Below are 23380 nucleotides of genomic sequence, written 5' to 3' on the forward strand. Positions count from 1 at the left end.
TGAAATCCTACACAAGCAGCAATGATTTCCAATGTGCTCTTTGAGCAACAGGCTTCATTTAAGTTTCAAATAAATAACGGAGCCACGGAACTCTGAGAATAAAGACTTTTCTCAGACCTGCTTCCAACTCTTATTAAAGGTTGGAAGTGAAATGTGAAGGTTATAAATGAATAAGTCTGATCTGGTAAAATGAGACGACGAAGAGCTCAAATGAATGAAAAATGATCTTGTTCACACAATTTTATCGGCAAATAAAAGTTGGACCAAATTCAAGAGACTGGAGAGAGAAAGTGAAAACATGTGTTCAGAGGAAGCGACAGGTGAGGCCTGGTTCAGCTCTATGCAGACGACACACTCTTCTTATTGCCCCAATCTCAAACTCCAGGTTTAATTGTTGCGTGCCAGTTTGTTAAAATGGCATAAGACTTGTAAATATGGTTTCATGTGAGTTTCCTGGATCAGAGCCAGTGTGGAGCTTCAGGCATCAGCAGCTCTTCCTGCGTGGAACATTTCAAAACACTCACCATCTTGGTTTTAACCAGTTTTTCTATGGCGCTAACCAGCTCTGCAGCGCTGGGAGCCTCAGAGGACGACTGCAGGGACGTTAGCAAGGACGAAGACTGAGAGAGGAGGAGGAGGAGGAGGAGGAGGAGGAGGAGAGGAGGAGAGAGAGAAGCACGTTAGGAGGATTCAAAGAGGAGGAACGGAGGAGGAGAACAGCGAGGGGGGAGCAGAGGAGGAACGGAGGAGGAGGAGGGAGGTGGAGAGAGAGAGAAGCACGTTAGGAAGATTCAAAGAGGAGGAACAGAGGAGGAGCAGAGGAAGAGCAGGAGGAGCAGAGGAAGATGAGGAGAAGAGGAAGATGAGGAGCAGAGGAGGAGGAGCAGAGGAAGATGAGGAGAAGAGGAAGATGAGGAGCAGAGGAGGAGCAGAGGAGGAGGAGCAGAGGAAGATGAGGAGCAGAGGAGGAGCAGGAGGAGCAGAGGAGGAGCAGAGGAAGAGGAGGAGGAGCAGAGGAAGATGAGGAGCAGAGGAGGAGCAGAAGAGGAGCAGAGGAAGGAAGCGATCAGTCCCTGCTATCAAATCCAAACTGCTTCATGGAAACAAACACTAAATGTTGTGATCAAATATGAAGATAAATGCAGTTCAGGTCAGTTTTAAAAGAAATGACAGGGAAAATACACATAAAAAAACAAAAAAAATATAAACTAAATACAAAAACTCCCTTTAAAAAAAAAAATTACATCATAATTTCACTACAGCTAATAGTAAAATAGCCACAAATGAGGCTTTTTATTCAGTCATACTGTGAAATTCTGGTAAATATGAATTCTTGTACTGGTTCACAGCACAATGTCTTTTAAAATTCTAAAACAGTTTCATCTTTTAATCACAAATAAAAACATCCAGACGTTCAAATGATCTGGATTCTTGTTTCTATTGTTTTGCTCTTGGGTTACTTCACTTTTTCTGACTAACAGTTGAAGAAAACTATAAACTAAGAGCTCCCGGTCTCTTCCTGGTCACCTTGCTGTCCTGAGCCGACGGGTCCTTGATGATCTCCATGGGAGGAGGAAGAGGAGTGGGGGCCTCTTCGTCCTGCTCCTCCTCCCCGCCGCTCTGGATCCCAGAGCTCTTGGTCAGCAGGTTCCCATCTTTACTGTGGACCACCTGAAGGGACACACCGTCAGCCTCCACCCACACCGTCAGCCTCCACCCTCCACCAGGACCTCAGACTCTCCATACGTCCCGTCATCACGAACCTGGTCGACGTTCTCGTCCTGCAGGCCCACGTCGGACTGGTCCAGGTCGTTGTGCTTCTCGCTGTCCTCTCTCCCCGTCCCTGGACCTGAACAGCCACTTGTCCATTAGCCAGGACATCCTCATTTAACCACCAGACCACAGATCAACCATCAACTAACTAGCACCCCGGAAACGTCTGTGCATGAATAATAATAATAACAATAATGCACAGTTAAATACAAATTCTTCAACATAAAATAATCACTGAGCAAACAAGTAAAACAATCGATAAAACCCTTATCCACCATTCAGCCAACTAACTAAACCATTACTGGTCAGCCAGACAACAAACATCATCCAACCATCACAAAGACATGAAACCAAAGAATCCAGCAGCAACGCAAAAAACAAATAAACATTCACCCATCAACCAACCAACCAACCAACCAACCCTTAGATCCATCCATCCATTCATCTCATAACTAAATCCAACCAACCAACCAACCATCATGAACCAACCAACCAACCACTACATCCATCCATGCATCTCATAATTAAATCCAACCAACCAACCAACCAACCAACCAACCAACCAACCATCATGAACCAACCAACCAACCATTTCATCCATCCATGCATCTCATAATTAAATCCAACCAACCAACCAACCAACCAACCAACCAACCAACCAACCAACCAACCAACCAACCAACCAACCAACCATCATGAACCAACCACCTCACCAACCAACCAACCAACCAACCAACCAAACAACCAACCATCATGAACCAACCAACCATCATGGACCAGCCAACCAACCAACCATCATGAACCAACCAACCATCATCAACCAACCAACCAACCAACCAACCAACCAACCAACCAACCATCCAACCAACCATCATGAACTAACCAACCAACCATCATGAACCAACCAACCAACCAACCATCATGAACCAACCAGCCAACCAACCAACCAACCAACCAACCAACCATCATGAACCAACCAGCCAACCAACCAACCAACCAACCAACCAACCATCATGAACCAACCAGCCAACCAACCAACCAACCAACCAACCAACCATCATGAACCAACCAGCCAACCAACCAACCAACCAACCAACCAACCATCATGAACCAACCAGCCAACCAACCAACCAACCAACCAACCAACCAACCAACCATCATGAACCAACCAGCCAACCAACCAGCCAACCAACCAACCAACCAACCATCATGAACCAACCAGCCAACCAACCAACCAACCTGAACTAACCAATCAACCAACCAACCATCATGAACCAACCAGCCAACCAACCAACTGACCAACCAACCAACCAACCAACCATCATGAACCAACCAGCCAACCAACCAACCAACCATCATGAACTAACCAATCAACCAACCAACCATCATGAACCAACCAGCCAACCAACCAACCGACCTACCAACCAACCAACCATCATGAGCCAACCAGCCAACCAACCAACCAACCATCATGAACTAACCAATCAACCAACCAACCATCATGAACCAACCAGCCAACCAACCAACCGACCTACCAACCAACCAACCATCATGAACCAACCAGCCAACCAACCAACCAACCATCATGAACTAACCAATCAACCAACCAACCATCATGAACCAACCAGCCAACCAACCAACCGACCTACCAACCAACCAACCATCATGAGCCAACCAACCAACCAACCAACCATCATGAACCAACCAACCAACCAACCAACCAACCAACCAACCAACCAACCAACCAACCATTACATCCATTCATCTCATAATTAAATCCAACCAACCAACCATCATGAACCAACCAACCAACCAACCAACCAACCAACCATTACATCCATTCATCTCATAATTAAATCCAACCAACCAAATCAACCCTCAACTAACCCATATCTAGAAACAAGCCATTCAGTTCATCAGCTAGCTAGCTAGCAGCTAAACGGCTATGACAGTGAAACATGAATAAGTTCATGCATTCATCAAGAAGAACAGTGACGTTCTGCAGACACGACCCGTCTCACCCGTCTTCTTCTGCTTGTTGTTGGGGAGCTTCTTGATGGAGCTGCTGTTGCTAAGGCGACGGACCGGACTGGTCAGCCACTTCCAGCCACTTCCAGTGTTTCCAGAGCGTTTGGGACCCGGGGAGCTGGACTGGATGGAGCTGAGGGACGGCTGTGGGTGGAGGTTCACCACCGACGTCGTCTTCCCATCTGAGCCGCCCACTGGGGAGAGTCACCGTCATTATTATCATTATTATTATTACTATTATTACTATTATTCACATGAATATTAAGAGCCTAGAGTCACTGTCATTATTATTATTATTATTACTATTATTACTATTATTCACATGAATATTAAGAGCACAGAGTCACCATTATTATTATTATTATTATTATTATTATTATTATTACTATTATTCACATGAATATTAAGAGCCCAGAGTCACCGTTATTATTATTATTATTATTACTATTATTACTATTATTACTATTATTCACATGAATATTAAGAGCACAGAGTCACCGTTATTATTATTATTATTATTACTATTATTACTATTATTACTATTATTCACATGAATATTAAGAGCACAGAGTCACCATTATTATTATTATTATTATTATTATTATTACTATTATTCACATGAATATTAAGAGCCCAGAGTCACCGTTATTATTATTATTATTATTACTATTATTACTATTATTCACATGAATATTAAGAGCACAGAGTCACCGTTATTATTATTATTATTACTATTATTATTATTACTATTATTATTATTATTATTATTATTATTATTACTATTATTCACATGAATATTAAGAGCAGCTCTTTCTTCATATTTCAGGTTCTGAATCTAATTTTTTCTCCTCCTTTTGACTTTTTTTCCACCTTTTTTTAAGAACCAAGTTAATCCTGATTGTTTAAACCGTTTCAGCCTCTCTTTGGATGTTTCAGCTTTATTTTGGACCAGTTCAGTCAGAGTGGTCACGCCTCTGCACACCTCCTCAGGAGGAGGAGGAGTCATCTGAACACCACTGACTCCTCCTCCTCCCCCCCACCCCCCCCCCCCCCCCCAGCTGCTCACTCATGTGATCAGAAGAGCGTCCAGCAGCTTCACAGCTGACTGAAGCGACGTCATGATGGAGGAAAGAGCTGCTGCAGAGCTGCAGAGCTGCTGCGTCAGCACAACGTTCTAGATCAACTCCAGGGACTGGAGAGCGACGTGCATCATCATCATCATCATCATCATCATCATCATCATCACCACCACGAACACCAGCAGAGCTTCAGCTGATAAACACACTGAGGAAAATTCCTGCTACGTTTCCGTTAAGGTTGTTTACTTTCCTCAGGTTGACTGTAAATACGTATATTACTACGTATAACAACTAAGTACATAAATACACATAAAAACAAAGTGCAAACAATAAAATGGCAATAATAAAAAAGGAGCAGAGCTCCTCGCTGGATTAAAAGCCAAGGAGTAAAAATGGGTTTTAAAAATGGACAGTTACATTTTCTATAATATCCATTATTCTTTAATGTTCTTATTTTCATATATTTGTGCAATGTGCTGCTGCTGTGATTACTGAGTTCCTCATGTGGGATGGAAGTATCATAAATTACTTATAAACACTTATTTTTTAAATTTTAGGTCAAGTGTGTGTTTTTAAAAAATTTTTATTTTCAGTATTTAGTAAAAAAAATAAAAAGTTGGAGAAAAAGATCCCTATCTCCAACATCTGTCAAAAGCTGAATGAAAATTTTTTGTCCACTTTTTTTTCCGATTCCACCAGTTTTATCTGAGTTCAGAAGAACACATCTCTGCTAATTCTTTGAACATGATTTGACTTTCTGTGTGGCACAATAGCAGCTCTGTGATTCTCACTTATTTGATCTATTATGGTCCCGCAGCAGTAATGATCATGAAGCGTTAAGGTCACAGCCTCGGTTCATGACTAACAGTGAGTGTGTGACGCGGCGAGACGTCCAGTCAGGTGAGACCGAGACAAGGACGCCTTTTGTCCTGCAGCCGCCGCGGAGACAAGAGTGTGTTCTGTTAAAATCCCCATCACTCGCCATCTTTAATCACACACACACACACACACACACACACACACACACACACACACACACACACACACACACACACACACACACACACACACACACAATGAATGGCTCTATTGACGGGACTGGAAGTGGAACACACTCCGTCCTCCTCCTTCTCTTCTTACCTGACTTCTTCTTCGCTGAACAAGTAAAACAATCACATAATTTCTCATCTCCTGAACAAAGAACCACACAGTAGAGAAGCGTTGTTGGAAATGTCACGTCTCTGTCATACTTTAAAAACGCAACGTCAGTAAAGGGTTAAACGGAACAAAGATTTAGACTTACAAACAGTTACAAATATTGAAATGATGTTAAGAAACCTGTTCAAGCCCTTAAAATATTTGTGACGAAAACTATAGTAATATAAACTCGCTTTACAGACACAAATTGTAAATGAAAATGTAGAAAAAAGACTGTCCTCTGTCTACAATCAGCATCATCATGACCTGCAGGGATCCGTTCCAAGCAGTTACTGCATAACAATGACCACATTTCACAGGATTTCTGTGGTTTGATCGGAGGACTTATATTCAGAAGAAAGTTGTATATAAATAAAAGTACCAGCATGTACCATCTGTGACCACTAGAAGTCACTGTATGACAACAGAATGCTGCCACCGTTATGACCACACCTGGCTGACAGAGCAATCAAAAAGAAAAATCGATAGAATATAAATAATAAATAAAATATGCAGCACAACAGAAACGGGACAGCAGAACAAGCAAATATAGTGTCTAATATAGTGTCCATGATGAAGAAAAAGAATCCGGAGCTAAAAACCCAACAAACTGCTGCTGGATGAGACAACTGACAGTGAAACTTTGTCTGGACATAAAAAAGTAAGTGCAACTTGTGTTTTCCAACCATTTTATGACATCATCCTGACAGATGTGACATCAGATACGTCACTCAGATATTGAGAGTGACGTGTAGTCCAGACAATACGGTATTTATTTACCCAGACTGGGGATGTTTTTGAATGTGCTGATCAAACCGTTCACTCCTGATAAACTCCAGATAAACTCCTAATACATTCCAGATAAACTCCAGATAAACTCCAGATAAACTCCTAATACATTCCAGATAAACTCCAGATAAACTCCAGATAAACTCCAGATAAACTCCAGATAAACTCCTAATACATTCCAGATAAACTCCAGATAAACTCTAGATAAACTCCAGATAAACTCCAGATAAACTCTTGATAAACTCCAGATAAACTCCTAATACATTCCAGATAAACTCCAGATAAACTCCTGATAAACTCCAGATAAACTCCTAATACATTCCAGATAAACTCCAGATAAACTCCAGATAAACTCCAGATAAACTCCTAATACATTCCAGATAAACTCCAGATAAACTCTAGATAAACTCCAGATAAACTCCAGATAAACTCTTGATAAACTCCAGATAAACTCCTAATACATTCCAGATAAACTCCAGATAAACTCCAGATAAACTCCTGATAAACTCCAGATAAACTCCTAATACATTCCAGATAAACTCCAGATAAACTCCTGATAAACTCCTGATAAACTCCAGATAAACTCCAGATAAACTCCTTTACACACAGAAAACAGCTGTTGTGATGCAGTGTTTTTTCACGATGTGGGATGAAAGGATGAAAGGATGAAAGGATGAAGTCGAGGCAGTAAACACAGTAAACCTCCTCACTCCTCCTCCTCTCTTCCCATCAGGCCGTCTGTCAGTGACGGGAAGAGACAGTAATCTGGGAAGACGACATTCCTCTCATTCCTCTCTGCTCAACGTACGTCTCAACCTGCTCAGCGAGCAAACAAATACCTCCTTCTGCACATTCATTGATTCATTCATTCATTTATTCGTCCAACAATGAGCTGAACCACAGACTGATTTAAACGTGTTTCTAAACAACAAGTGCTCCACAGTCTGCAGCAGGCCGAAGCGTCTGACCTTCTACATGTTGCCGTTCTGATACAACATTTTATATCTTTTCTTTCTTTTCAGTTTCGAGGAGGAAAAAAAACAACCTGCGTTTTTTTCAGAGCACAAGAATATTCAGACGAACCTCAAATGTCTCACGGCAAGAATCTGAGAACTTTAACGATTTCTGAATACCTCACAGGCACAGGACCGTCAGAACTACAATTTACAGATGTTGCCTGAATGCATCACAGGCAGGGTAAACTTTACAATTTAAAAATTGTAAAGTTGGGGGATCTATGAGTTTCGATTCGATTTTCAATAATTTTTCTCGGTGCACTTAAAATGACTGCAGACCTCAGATATATTGTCCAAAGTGCAGCTTCATTGCAGTGATTGTCCCTCAGAGCCTCGTCTAGCTTTTATTTTGTGATTGTTTCAATGCCTTTTAACTCCGTCATTCACTAAATTCACTCAATAATGTGTGTCAATGTGTGTGTCAATGTGTGTGTTAATGTGTGTGTTAATGTGTGTGTTAATGTGTGTGTTAATGTGTGTTAATGTGTGTGTCAACGTGTGTGTCAATGTGTGTGTTAATGTGTGTGTCAACGTGTGTGTCAACGTGTGTGTTAATGTGTGTGTTAATGCGTGTGTCAATGTGTGTGTTAATGTGTGTGTTAATGTGTGTGTTAATGTGTGTGTCAATGTGTGTGTTAATGTGTGTGTCAATGCGTGTGTCAATGTGTGTTAATGTGTGTGTTAATGTGTGTGTTAATGTGTGTGTCATTGTGTGTGTTAATGTGTGTGTCAATGTGTGTGTTAATGTGTGTGTTAATGTGTGTGTTAATGTGTGTGTCAACGTGTGTTAATGTGTGTGTCAATGTGTGTGTCAATGTGTGTGTCAATGCGTGTGTTAATGTGTGTATCAATGTGTGTGTTAATGTGTGTGTCAACGTGTGTGTCAACGTGTGTGTCAACGTGTGTGTCAACGTGTGTGTTAATGTGTGTATCAATGTGTGTGTTAATGTGTGTTAATGTGTGTGTCAATGTGTGTGTCAATGCGTGTGTCAATGTGTGTGTTAATGTGTGTGTTAATGTGTGTGTTAATGTGTGTTAATGTGTGTGTCAACGTGTGTGTCAATGTGTGTGTTAATGTGTGTGTCAACGTGTGTGTCAACGTGTGTGTTAATGTGTGTGTTAATGCGTGTGTCAATGTGTGTGTTAATGTGTGTGTTAATGTGTGTGTCAATGTGTGTTTTAATGTGTGTGTCAATGCGTGTGTCAATGTGTGTTAATGTGTGTGTTAATGTGTGTGTCATTGTGTGTGTTAATGTGTGTGTCAATGTGTGTGTTAATGTGTGTGTTAATGTGTGTGTTAATGTGTGTGTCAATGTGTGTTTTAATGTGTGTTAATGTGTGTGTCAACGTGTGTGTCAACGTGTGTTTTAATGTGTGTGTCAATGTGTGTGTTAATGTGTGTTAATGTGTGTGTCAATGTGTGTGTTAATGTGTGTGTTAATGTGTGTGTTAATGTGTGTGTCAATGTGTGTTTTAATGTGTGTTAATGTGTGTGTCAACGTGTGTGTCAACGTGTGTTTTAATGTGTGTGTCAATGTGTGTGTTAATGTGTGTTAATGTGTGTGTCAATGTGTGTGTCAATGTGTGTGTCAATGCGTGTGTCAATGTGTGTGTTAATGTGTGTGTTAATGTGTGTTTTAATGTGTGTTAACGTGTGTGTCAACGTGTGTGTCAACGTGTGTGTTAATGTGTGTGTCAACGTGTGTGTCAACGTGTGTGTGTCAACGTGTGTGTTAATGTGTGTGTTAATGCGTGTGTCAATGTGTGTGTTAATGTGTGTGTTAATGTGTGTGTTAATGTGTGTGTTAATGTGTGTGTCAATGTGTGTGTCAATGTGTGTGTTAATTTGTGTTAATGTGTGTGTCATTGTGTTAATGTGTGTGTCATTGTGTGTGTTAATGTGTGTGTTAATGTGTGTGTTAATGTGTTAATGTGTGTGTTAATGTGTGTTAATGTGTGTTAATGTGTGTGTTAATGTGTGTGTGGAGGTCAGTGCAGGTTCCAGCACATCTTCAGGTAAACAGTCGACTCAGCATCACTCTGCTTGTCTGAAAACGACGACGACACATTTAATGTTCAGGTTTCAAACGGCCGCTTGTCGCTGCTACGAGAAAAAAACACCGATAATGAATAGAGAAAAGAAAATCTTCCTTTCTTTATGGAATTACACTTGATTTTTGGAGAGCATATGTCCTCTTGTCTCCAGTAATTCATTCCTTCAGTTCATTGAAATTCCCTTAAAGGGACTTGTGAAGGTCCCTGTCCCGGGAGGCGGAGCTTGACCGCGGCGCATTTATTGGAGTTTAATGAACCTGGACTGTGGACGTCTTATCATAACTTGTACCGACACTCAAACTAATGCTGTGGAACCACTGCACGCTCCACAAGTCCCACCAACAGGAAAGTCGCAAACTATTCAGAAGGTTATTGGGAAGCGGGTTCATTGAACCGGATCGATCTCGTCCACAGGAACCAGTGGAACCGGTTCAGCTGCATAGCGACATGGACCGTGAGGAGAAAGTCCACATGCAGCCAGTTAACCTTTATCCAGGTCGGAGAGTGGAGGCAGCGCACACACGCACGCACGCACGCATGCACGCACGCACACACACACACACACACCTCTCAGCGTTCCAGAAGAATCCACCAGAAGTTCACTGAAACTAAATCCACTAATTCCGACTGAATTCATTAAAGCGCCTCAGTTTCTTACTCTTCCTTTGAAAAACAGCTGGATTGCATCTTTAGCTTCCCTGAAATCCAGTCACTGTAAATCTTGTTCTACAACCTCGACACAGGAGGCTCAGCAGGCGGAGCGGCTCGTCTTTCAATCACTGTGGTGCTTCTTATTCTCCATCCTGGCCTCTGAGGAAGATGCTCTATAATCTACATGTAAGTGCTTCTCAACATAAACTAATTCAGGATCGAATGACGAAAAGGCAGCGATGAAACAGCAGCGATGAACCACTGACTGACAGCGCCTCTGAAGGAAAGCTAATGCTAAAGGCTGCTAGCACATCACAGATACTTTGGATGAGGCTGATGCTAATGCTAATGCTACTGACAGTCAGAGTCAGAGTCAGTTCAGGCAAGCGGAGTCAGTCCTCTTCCACTGAAGTGTAGTTAGTGAAATAGTAAACAATAGTAAATTTAAAAAAAAAAGGTAATGCTAATCCTGAAGCTAACAGTTAAGTTAGTGAGCAGGACAGAGAGACGATATAACTTTTAGTACTTCCATCTTCATTACAAGTAATAGCAATTATTTAAATCTGCAAATGGTGCTTACATTTAGAACTCTTTACTCCGAATGCTGCTGGGAAGCACCATGTTGTCTACACCCTTTGTATGACTGTCATGTGACATCCAAGCAACACACAAACACATAGCGATGGATACCATGTGGAACCACTAGGTGTCAGCGCAGGACAACAGTATCCTGCTACACTCCCACCGAAACGTTCTAGGGCAACAAGTGCTAATGTGGACAATATAATAAATCTCAGCTTCAGCCCAACCATGGAACCATGGAAATGCCAGCGAGAAGCTGCTCAACATCAAACCATAAGAAGCTTCATGAGTTGAAGGAACGTTTTTCCACATGCAAAGTGTTGCAGGCTGACCTGCAGGCATTTCCCATCAAAGCACCGCGTTTCCACGACAACAGGAATCAGCAAGAAATCCTGATGCACCATGTGTCACCATGCAGGAATGACCGTCTTCTGTGTTTTCACCGAGGGAGGCGGCGCCCTGCCTCCTGGGCCTCCCGGGCCTCCCGGGCCTCCTGGGCCTCCCGGGCCCCCTGGGCCTCCTAGGCCTCCTGGGCCTCCTGGGCCTCCTGGGCCTCCTGGGCCCCCTGGGCCTCTTGAGCCTCCTGGGCCTCCTGGGCCTCCTACGCCTCCTGGGCCCCCTGGGCCTCCTGGGCCTCCTACGCCTCCTGGGCCCCCTGGGCCTCCTGGGCCTCCTGAGCCTCCTGGGCCCCCTGGGCCTCCTGGGCCTCCTGGGCCCCCTGGGCCTCTTGAGCCTCCTGGGCCTCCTGGGCCTCCTGGGCCCCCTGGGCCCCCCTGGGCTTTCCTCACCACAACCACTGGTCCTGGGCTCAGGGGCCGTTTGTTTCCTTATGATTCGGGGGTTAACCTACAGGATGTAGTGCCTCATTATACAATAATGGTGCAATATTAATGCAATACATTTTCCAACTCATTATGTCATAACGCTTCATTTTCTAATAATCTTCCACATTTAAAAAAACAACAACAAATTGAGCGCATTTACTAATAAACTTTGCCACATTTCGTAATAATTACATGTTGAAACGGTGATTACAAAATGCAGGTTAAATGATTACATTCAGTTAGTGGCACTTATAATCTGGTTTCATTTCTTCAAGAAAATAGAAAATGGCTTGTAACTTTAAAAATGTTCCAGCCACAATGGCAGCTGAGCTGAAAAGTTCAACCTGATTTAGAGTCCTGCCTTCTCCGCCACCGTGTCGGCAGGACATGAGGAAATCCTCATTTGTTCTCATTATCAAACATAGAACCGTTAAATGGCAAAAGTTAGTGCATCATGCACCAAATTATTACATTTTCTAAAAAAAAAAACACCCACATTTTGTAACAACTGTTGTAATATGTAACAGATTATTACAAAATGTGGCTTCATTACATAATGAGTTGAGTATTTATTACATTATTACCTAATGTGGCGCTACAAGACAATGGTGAAAATGGCTCAAAGTGGAACTTTTTGAAACGCCGTCTCCATGGGAACTGAGGTAAAGAGGCTTTTCTAAACCGCCGCTCTGCGAGCACCACGGTAACTCGCTCTTCTTCACACGTACCAGTTAGAGAGACAGTGACAACAATGGACATAGTTTTCAAAACATCGCTGTGGAAACATGAAACTGAATGAATTCTCAACAACATCCTGAGCAAATGGATCCAAACCTAATAACCTTGAATGGGGAAGTTTGACCGACAAGCACTGGGCCCCTGTGGGAAACGTTCCTCCCAGTGGAGGTGAAGGTCTGGACATGACGGAGTCAGCAGGACCCAACTAGTAGTTGAAGACCCGTGAAGAACAAGCAGGTCAGAACTTCAACTTTAAAAACTTTTACTGCAACGAACTACCTGGAGGGAAATAACACGAAGGACGAGACTGTTTGGAAACCGCTGCCGTCATTTTCAATGTTTAAAGTAGCACATGTTTCTACAGGAGTACTTCAATGTCTCTACAAAGATCATTTTTCTGTGTTCATCTGCCATCAATTAATTCACAACTCAAACTTCCTGGTTACTTGGATACATTCAGATCTTGTGTCTTTGTAACTGTACTGCAGTAAACTATTATTACAAAAAAAGTACTTTTACACCAGTTCACGTCCTGAACAAAACTGCTGTTCCTGCAGTGACTGAACCGTGATTACTTCCATGATTGTGGTGAAAACATGTATGATGATGTCACAACCTGCCTCTCGCACCACAAACACTAAAAAACAAGCCACCAGCTTCACTCTGCACCCCAGTTTCATGTGGAATTAGTTTCCCCTGGTGACACACACACACACACACACACACACACACACACACACACACACACACACACACACACACACACACACACACACACACACACACACACACACACCCATACACACACAAAGCTGTGAATGTGGAGAATGCTGCCAGCTTCCTAAAACCTGCTCCCAGCTTCATTCCTGAGCACCACAATCATCCTACGCACACACACACACACACACACACACACACACACACACACACACACACGCCCCACCTGTGCCGGAGTATCTGTAGCAGCAGCAGTGGCTGTAGATCCATTCACAGCAGTGCTGACCTCCTCGCTTCATGCTGGATCACACACACATCCTACACTCACACACATATACACACTCACACACATGCACACACACACACACACACACACAAATTCGCCTTAAGCAAAAACTGTCCGGTCTTCTTGTCAACCACACTGAGTGACGGAGTTTGTCCACAGTCCGAGACAGTCGAGTCTCAACTGACAACGATTCAGCAAAAACAGAGAGAATGAGGAGGAGGAAACAGTGGGAGGAGCCTGCACGCACACACACACACACACACACACACACACACACACACACACACACACACACACACACACACACACACACACACACACACACACACACACACACACACACACACTCGTTATAACTCTTTGCCAGAAGTTGGTGTTCCAATTATTAATTTTCTGTAGAAAAAGTTATTTTAAGTGAATAATATTCCAGTAAAACTCCTTCAAAACCTTTAAAGTTCAGTTCTCTGTATCCAGACCAGAACTCCACCACTCAAAACTCTCTCCGTCTGAAACCTGCTTCAAACCTAAAATGAAAAGTAGCAGAACAACAACGATTCCAAAATGAGTCAAACTGGTTTACAGGCCGTCCAGCTCTGAAACGAGTCCTGAACCACATCAAACCTCCCAAATCACTTCACAACCACAGTGAAACAAGTCACAAACGTGCTCACAATATTTCATACAAAGATCATAAACTGACCTGGTATGAAGTCTAATAACTGGTATAAAACTAATATTAAATGTGCAACATAAGAAATGTGAAGCTCGTCCAGGAGACGTTCCTGAATCTAGAACAAGGAGCAGAAAACAAGGAAACACATTCATTGTGTTAAAACACCTGATGGGTTATGAACAAGAATAGATGAAGCTAAAACTGGTCCAAAACCAGTAAAACTACTATAAAACTGTCTCTTGCAGCATTTAAAAGGGTTTCCAGGTACTTCCAGCCTGTGATTCAAACACTTCTCCTCCTTCTCATCGAGCCACTGAAGTTGAGAAGAAATGAGACTTTGTGGTCTCAGCAGGTGCAGCCGAGCCTGAAAACACAATATTTACTGTTAAAAGCCACTGATCCTTTGATTTCTATCACGGTTCTATTGATTCTAGTCAAAGATCCAATGATTTTACAGTTTGATTTATTGACTTTACTCAATCTATTGCTTTTATTCATTGATCCATAGAGTTTCACCCACTGATCTGTTGTTTTTATCATTGATTTTATCCATTAAGCCATTGTGTTCCGTTATTGATTGAGGTTTTTCTCCCGATGGATCCATTATTGATCCACAATAATGGTCCACCAGGGTTCACTACGCCAGTATGAGGAGGAAGAAGACCAGACGTCCCTCCAACCCACAACTTCCGCCAGCCCTCTCGTCAGGAGACAGACTTCTCCAAGGCCAAAAAATCATCGACATCAAATCCGTAAGTCGCGTCGTCGCCACGCCCACTGGTCACGCCCACTGGCCACGCCCACTGAGGGACCAGAACAAACCGTCATGGAGGACGAGACTCGTCTCCAAGCAGCTCTCAGGCTCAGCAGCAACCCGCCGCCTCACATCGACGCTGTGGGACGACTTTAAACAGCCATTAGCATCAAGCTAGAGCAATTAGCAGGCTATTAGCAGTAGAGCTAGCATAGCACACCAGCTCCACCTCCATGTGGAGTGTTTGAAGCCGAGGCATCTCATTGTTCCTCGTGACGCTCGAGGACAGAAGGAAGTAACGTTACCGTTGCCAACGTTCGCTAAATTCATTTACTTTCAATTGTACAACGTGAGCTTGAGCTCCGCGCACGGTGGGGGTGCTAGCTAGCTGCGTTTGGGTTTGGCTACTGTCAGTAGCTAGTGGCTAAACAGCTGTGTTTAGCTAACGTCAGCTAGAAATAGCATATAATGCTGGCATGAATGGAACGGTGGCTAGCTTACAGCTAGCAGAACACGGCTATCTCGCCACGAGCGCCACCAAAGTGTAGCGCTGCTAGCGACGGTAGCGAGCAGATTGTAGTGACATCAGACGTATCTGTTCAACGTTACGTTTGACAATTCATGATGATTCACCAGAGTTCCTTCGCCAATGAATGAGGAACGGAGCCGAGGCAACGGCACAATAGTGATTTGAAGCCTCTTGTGTTTCCACTTCATTCCTCAGCTTTTCACCTCCGATCTCCGGTTCATTTTTCGTCTGTCCAGAAGGGAAGTGGATCAGAGAGTCTGAAGAGCAGCAGCAGCAGCAGCACTGAGCCCAGAGACCACGCTTCCAGCAGCGAAGCGTTTCTGCAGTGTCCCAGTTTGTTTTGCTGATGCTGCACAGGAAGTCACAGAACGACGCTGAACGCCTGTAGGGTCGAGGATTTTCATACAGAGACTTTATAGAGATTGTAATAAGTGAAGCAATAAAAAAAAAAAAAAAAAAAAAAAACCTTCTATTTGAATTTCCTAATCATTCCCTTTCAAAGCAAACTCGACAATTTGGGCATTTTCTTTCCAATACGGGAACGTAGGAAAGGTTTTCCAGGCTTTGCAGGACATTTCAGATTTTATATCTCATAATAAGAAAAAAGTGAAGACGAAAGAGAATCAGCTTTTATCTGGAACGACTGAGTTTAACTGAACTCAACGTTTCACTGAGGACAAGGAGACCTACTTTACACAGCAGTCACAAGACCCCACACACACACACACACACACACACACACACACACACACACACACACACACACACACACACACACACACACACACACACACACACACACACACACACACACACACTTCCATTGTCAAGCAGCGTCTCATCAGGGTTAATTACAGATTTGGATTCTTGTTAATTAAACACTTCTCACTTCTTTTGGCGGTTAATTCACAATCAGACTGTGGCGATCGTCAGTCACAGGAAGCAGCTCATTCTATGAAAACGTTATCAAACTGTAATCATTAATCATTTGGTAGTGAAGGTGATGCTCCGAGGAGCCGGAGGACGTCCAGGGAGACGTGTCCCAGTGCATCAATGACGGTTCATCCTAGAAAGACAATCTGACAGCCGGACATCACCCAGTTAAACTACCAAAACAAACAAACATCTAAAGCATATGAAAACAATCACAATGTCTTAAAAGGTGCCTCAAAGCACCAAAAAACATCTCGTCTCAACCAACCGAAAAACACTTAAAAATCAAACAAACAGCAGCCAAATGTTCTTTAAAAATAAACACCAGACCTAAACAAGTCAAACTGCAGGAGAAATAAATAACACAGAGGAAGAAATCTCACATGAAACAAATCAGTCTTAACATATCAAAAAAGGAGGTAAAAACTAACAACAACAACAACAACAAAGTCCAATAGTAACTTTAAGCCATTCTGGAAAGATGTAGAACTGGTACTAGTAGTTCTGGTAACTTGATTTTGATTCATTAACCAGTAATAACCACCATGAACTCTTCCAACCTTTGATTCACAATCTGTCAGTAATATTTTTATTTTTTGACTTTTACTGTACGTGTGTGTGTGTGTGTGTGTGTGTGTGTGTGTGTGTGTGTGTGTGTGTGTGTGTGTGTGTGTGTGTGTGTGTGTGTGTGGCGGGTTCAGTTGTGTGATTTGCATCGCTTCACACCGACACAAAGCTTCCTTGTCATCGACGAAAAACAGGAAGAAACTGCGGCTGCAGCAGGCAAATCAGATGATGTCAAGCTCTGTGTGTGTGTGTGTGTGTGTGTGTGTGTGTGTGTGTGTGTGTGTGTGTGTGTGTGTGTGTGTGTGTGTGTGTGTGTGTGTGTGTGTGTGTGTGTGTGTGGACATGTAGTTATTTGTGGATGAGGACACAGTTTGGTGGAAGTTTCCAGGTTTGTGGTTCAGCTTCACCTCCACGCAGAGAAAAGAGACCAAAGACAGATTCTAGAATTGAAATGAACTGAATTGATCATGAACTGACGTTTGGAGTCTGTTCTCCTCCTCAGCCTGTGTGATGAAGGGACAACTGACTAAAACAAATAATGTCTTTCCACATTCTGGACACTTTATGTCAGACACACTAACGACACAGCAAATGAAAGCAGAGACTCCATCAAAGCACAAAGGACATCAAAGCTTTCAGAAGAGCACCAAGTGAAGATGAATTCTTCACCTCACTTTGGCTTTTACTGATAAATCCACACCAGACCCTGTCGGTGCCAAAGGTCCAAACTGAATGCTTTTGTGTCTTTTTAAGATAGAATGGCTCTAAAACCACGTGTTAAATATGTGTCATGTTCATCTGATGCCGTCTAACTGGAATAATTTTGGAAATTACAAATGTAATGTCCTGCTGCCAACATGAGGCTTTTGGGCCAAACCTCCACGCAAAATGTTCAAATCTAAAAGCAAACACTGATTTTTTTTAAATACTGTACATTTCGTCAGTAGTGACACAACTATTATTTTAACATTTCGCTGTATTTTGCACCAGAAGGTTCATTAAAATTGGCTTTACGTTGAGATTGTGGTCATTTTCAGTCAGAGTACATTTTGATAGCTGAATTGTTTGCTTTTGCAGAAATATAGACATTTTGATCATGTTTACTATAAGAACAACAACAAAGAAAAACTTTAAAGTTTAAATTTCAATTTTGTTATTGTACAATTGTCCCGGTATAGACCTGAAATAAATCTGCTCCAATCACGTCCACGTGGCAGGACGTTTGAAACAATCAGCTGAGCTTAGCATCAAGACCTGCGGTGAGCCTTAGTTACAGTTACTCAGGTGAGTTGGACAGAAGGTGAACTGAGCCTTAGTTACAGTTACTGAGTACTGAGGACAGAAGGTCCTCATCAGACAGAAACAGTGAAAGTCTCCAGCACAGCGCCCCCTGCAGGACACATCATTTAATGAGTTGAGCTGTTTTATATAATTATTTAGTTTATTCACGATTTTCTCCGTCCAGGTAGGAAGGATCTCAGATCAAAATGATTTTGAATCAATGACGCCCCTTGATCTCTACCATAAAGTTTTCCAAGCCCAGTCGACCTGATTTAACTGTTAAGATATTATAATTACTGCTTTAACACAGTAACTGACTAATAGAGTACAGACAAAAAAGAAGGTGCAGACAGAATTGACACGTCTCGACTGAAAAACAATTACTTCTTAAAAAAGAAATTCTACTTATATGAAAGAATAATGTTTATCTTCAGTGTGTTGAGGTGTTGTTTCCTCTGTAATGTCCACATGTGTCCAGCAGAGGACGCAACACACTGAGAAACAGCTGGTTGGTCTGTTCTTCAGCCTCGTGTTGCTTCTGTGATTTTGTTACACTTAGTTTTAATACGGCGCCATAATAGTTGACCATGTCATATGCAGTAATGTTGAGTATTGAAGGTTAATGATATAATCAGCAAACCCTTAAACATAATGTATTGCAGATTCTTTTCAATATGCATCTTCCACACGTGGACATAAAGTGAGCAGTTTTCTCACATCGTCTCAGTCTTCTGTCAAGTGTTTTACTGGCATGAAAAGTGACTAATAAATAAACTTTAACTGGAGCCGTCATGCACAAACTGCATCTCTGAACTGTAGAAACACACAGAGACGCTCTTTTAGCAGATGAATTGATGTTTTTGTTCATTTGTGATAACCACATCACATCAAGGTTTTCTTTAAGATCACAGTAGTTTGTCATCATCGCTCGCTGCAGATTCCTGAGGTCGCCAGAAATGATTTCAAAGGCCAATGTGAGTCTGTGTGCAAATCGTGGTTTGAAGAGCTGAAGAAGATCAAATGTGAAAAGTGCCAGCGCCCAGCAGGGAGGCCGGCGGCTCCTACCTTTCCCCGAGCCGAAGAAGCCGTCCATCTCCACGCTGGAGCGCGAGTGCGACACGCAGAGCGCCGCGCTGGGAACCAGACCCTCCTGAGGCGGGCTGCGGTCCGTGGTCCGGACCAGACACCACCCGGGGCGCTCACTGGGCCGCTCCAGCAGCTCCACCGTCTGACCTGGGGAACCAGGACACCAGCAGGTCACCAGCAGGTCAACACGGGTCACCAGCAGGTCACCAGCAGGTCAACACGGGTCACCGGCAGGTCAACACAGGTCACCAGCAGGTCACCACGGGTCACCAGCAGGTCACCAGCAGGTCAACACGGGTCACCGGCAGGTCAACACGGGTCACCAGCAGGTCACCAGCAGGTCAACACGGGTCACCAGCAGGTCACCACGGGTCACCAGCAGGTCACCAGCAGGTCAACACGGGTCACCAGCAGGTCACCAGCAGGTCACCACGGGTCACCGGCAGGTCAACACGGGTCACCAGCAGGTCACCACGGGTCACCAGCAGGTCACCAGCAGGTCAACACGGGTCACCAGCAGGTCACCAGCAGGTCACCACGGGTCACCGGCAGGTCAACACGGGTCACCAGCAGGTCAACACAGGTCACCAGCAGGTCAACACGGGTCACCAGCAGGTCACCAGCAGGTCACCAGCAGGTCACCAGCAGGTCAACATGGGTCACCAGCAGGTCACCAGCAGGTCAACATGGGTCACCAGCAGCTGCTGTTACTGGTCAACAATCACTGTCACCAGGAGGCAGAAGAGCTAAAAGGACTTAAAATAATTAACTAATCTGACTCGGGGGGGAAAAAGCTAAAAAATCTAAAGTGCTTCGAAGCCAAAATGGTTAAAACAGCTCAAATGTCAAAATTGTCTAAAATAGTTCAAACCTCAAACATCTGGTGAAAATGTAAGGAAATGTTCACCATCCTGAACTCCAACTGAACGAGTCTAATTAATACAATCAACTAAAAACTATTTTTTTCATATCCTTTAACATACAAATTCTATTTGTTTATTTTATTTTTCCACAAGCACATTTTTGAATAAAATGTCAAACTCTGAATGAAACGCTGCAGAAAGAAGAAAATCACTTCTAATTTCAAAAATCAGGAAATTTCTCCTCAAAAGTAAAAAAAAAGCAACTTGCGTGAACAATTAGATTCTTTGATTATGTTGTTTAAAAAAAAAGCTCCCAGTTGCCAGGAGCTGCTGATCCAGGATCTAAAAAGCGTGAAGCAAAAGAAGAGCAGGTCAAAGTGAGTTCAGAACTCAATGGAGGTCTGTTGAGTTTAAAACATCCCACATGTGTAAAATAAGAGCAGCACAACCACAATGTGATCCGATCCAGTGGAACCGAAGCCCCCCCCCCCCCCCCCGGACAAAAGCTCCATGTGTTCAGAGAGGAGGGAATGTGGGTCACCAACAGCTACAACAAGCTGCTCCTCAGTGTTCTTCTATCATATTTCATACGTTTTCAGAGTTTGGTGCTTCATCAGCCTGCATCTGAAACTGACGGGATTATTTTCCTGCTGCGTTCACAGGTTCAGCTACGTCACTGAGCGGAGGAAGAATTCCCCGTCACACCAACACATGACCAACCAGGAACTGAGACTAGAATAAACTAGAACTGAACTACAGTGGGGACGCAGACTCTCCAATATTAGAACTGGGTCTAAAAACTATTATTATCATTATTATTTTATCTTATATTGTTTATCTTATAATATTTTATAGGTATTATAATATTGTTGGTAGTATAAAAAGGTTGTTCTCGTGCCTCTACATGTCTACATGGTGTTCTGTGTTTCTGACACGTTTCTAAACTCTTGCAGTGAAAAACGCCAAACGTTTCTGAAAGAAAAACTGTGTTTCCACTTGAAATGTTGTAAACAACATTGTTGTTGTGTAAACAAGGCAGCAGTCACCACGAGACACATGAATGTGATACTGCACAGGAAGGCCTTGCCTCTAAAGGAGGTGATTACACAACAGTTATTACATCTCAGTGGAAACCTTTTCCACCAGCAGTGGGAACGTTTAGTGGATTTATATGAAATATAATTGTTGGAGTGTTTGGAGGTGAAATGAATCTTCCTGCTCCGACCTGAACCTCGTTTGTTCTGAGAAACAGGGAGGACGGAGATCACCAGAGGGGAAAATACACTTTCCCTCCCACTCAACACCTTCTGCAAACACCTGAAGCTCCTTCAGGTGTTTGCAGATGATTTCCTGCAGCTCTGACTCACTTCCTGTTTGTCCTCACCTGTGCTGACGGACATCTCCGAGCTGCATCCGGCCGCGAAGTCCTGGAGGACCACGGTCAACTCACAGCCGCCAGAGAGCTGTGGACACAGAGGACAGAGGCTCACACCACAACCACACTGTGTGTGTGTGTGTGTGTGTGTGTGTGTGTGTGTGTGTGTGTGTGTGTGTGTGTGTGTGTGTGTGTGTGTGTGTGTGTGTGTGTGTGTGCAGGACAGATCAGTGTTTACACCAAACACCCAGAGCCTGACGGAGGTTCGTAGAGCCTGAAGGTGACGAGGCTTCGCCCACCGTCACCTCAGTCAACACTGGACGAGCAGCTGAACCTGAATCCTGAGCAAAGACAAGCTCTTCCTCTAGCATGGAGACAGACAGAGACAAAGACAGAGACAAGCTCTTCCTCTAGCATGGAGACAGACAGAGACAAAGACAGAGACAAGCTCTTCCTCTAGCATGGAGACAGACAGAGACAAAGACAGAGACAAGCTCTTCCTCTAACATGGAGACAGACAGAGACAAAGACAGAGACAAGCTCTTCCTCTAACATGGAGACAGACAGAGACAAAGACAGAGACAAGCTCTTCCTCTAACATGGAGACAGACAGAGACAAAGACAGAGACAAGCTCTTCCTCTAACATGGAGACAGACAGAGACAAAGACAGAGACAAGCTCTTCCTCTAGCATGGAGACAGACAGAGACAAAGACAGAGACAAGCTCTTCCTCTAACATGGAGACAGACAGAGACAAAGACAGAGACAAGCTCTTCCTCTAGCATGGAGACAGACAGAGACAAAGACAGAGACGAGCTCTTCCTCTAGCATGGAGACAGACAGAGACAAAGACAGAGACAAGCTCTTCCTCTAACATGGAGACCGACAGAGACAAAGACAGAGACAAGCTCTTCCTCTAGCATGGAGACAGACAGAGACAAAGACAGAGACAAGCTCTTCCTCTAGCATGGAGACAGACAGAGACAAAGACAGAGACAAGCTCTTCCTCTAACATGGAGACAGACAGAGACAAAGACAGAGACAAGCTCTTCCTCTAACATGGAGACAGACAGAGACAAACAGAAACAAACGGAGACAAACACAGAGACAAACACAGAGACAAACACAGAGACAAACATTTCTGAAATTCATCTTCAAATTCCTGCAGCGTTCTGAAGGTCCCAATGGACAGAATGTCTCTCTGTAGATTCTCAACTGTCCATGCGGGACGCTTGTCGGTCCACAGTCAGACCAGGATCCACAGCCCCGCCAGGGAAAAGTAGAATTAAATGTGTTCTATTGAATCAAGGAAATCCGGCGTAAAATCACACCTTCATGAGCAGAAAGCAACTCTATACAGTCAGAATGAAGTGATTTCATGTGATTTCACATCAACGGGCAAGTGATGAAGGATGGTCAGTGATGCTCTTCTGTCTCCTGTCAGGACAGTTGAGACTAAAGTCCCACAACTGACCACCGGGGACAACCTGACAGGACGGCCTCAAGCTGAGAATCAAACCAGGTGACCTGCTCCAGTGACAGAGCGTTCCACTGCACACTGTCACTGGCTGGATGAGAAACAAA

General features: G+C 43.4%; 1 protein-coding gene across 1 annotated transcript in view; it reads right to left on the bottom strand.

Annotated features, from left to right (window-relative positions):
* Positions 1-23380, bottom strand: part of kalrna (kalirin RhoGEF kinase a) — a gene marked incomplete at both ends in the record, with an annotated part of 193373 nt that overhangs the window by 26296 nt on the left and 143697 nt on the right. The window contains 6 exons of the mRNA XM_080498258.1: positions 525-590; positions 1528-1671; positions 1764-1849; positions 3795-3995; positions 19538-19705; positions 21806-21884. Of these exons, the coding sequence (XP_080354384.1) occupies positions 525-590; positions 1528-1671; positions 1764-1849; positions 3795-3995; positions 19538-19705; positions 21806-21884 (744 nt within the window). The remainder of the gene's footprint in view (positions 1-524; positions 591-1527; positions 1672-1763; positions 1850-3794; positions 3996-19537; positions 19706-21805; positions 21885-23380) is intronic.

Source organism: Blennius ocellaris, assembly GCF_963422515.1.
Source record: "Blennius ocellaris genome assembly, chromosome: 6".
In the NCBI taxonomy this organism is placed as follows: domain Eukaryota; kingdom Metazoa; phylum Chordata; class Actinopteri; order Blenniiformes; family Blenniidae; genus Blennius; species Blennius ocellaris.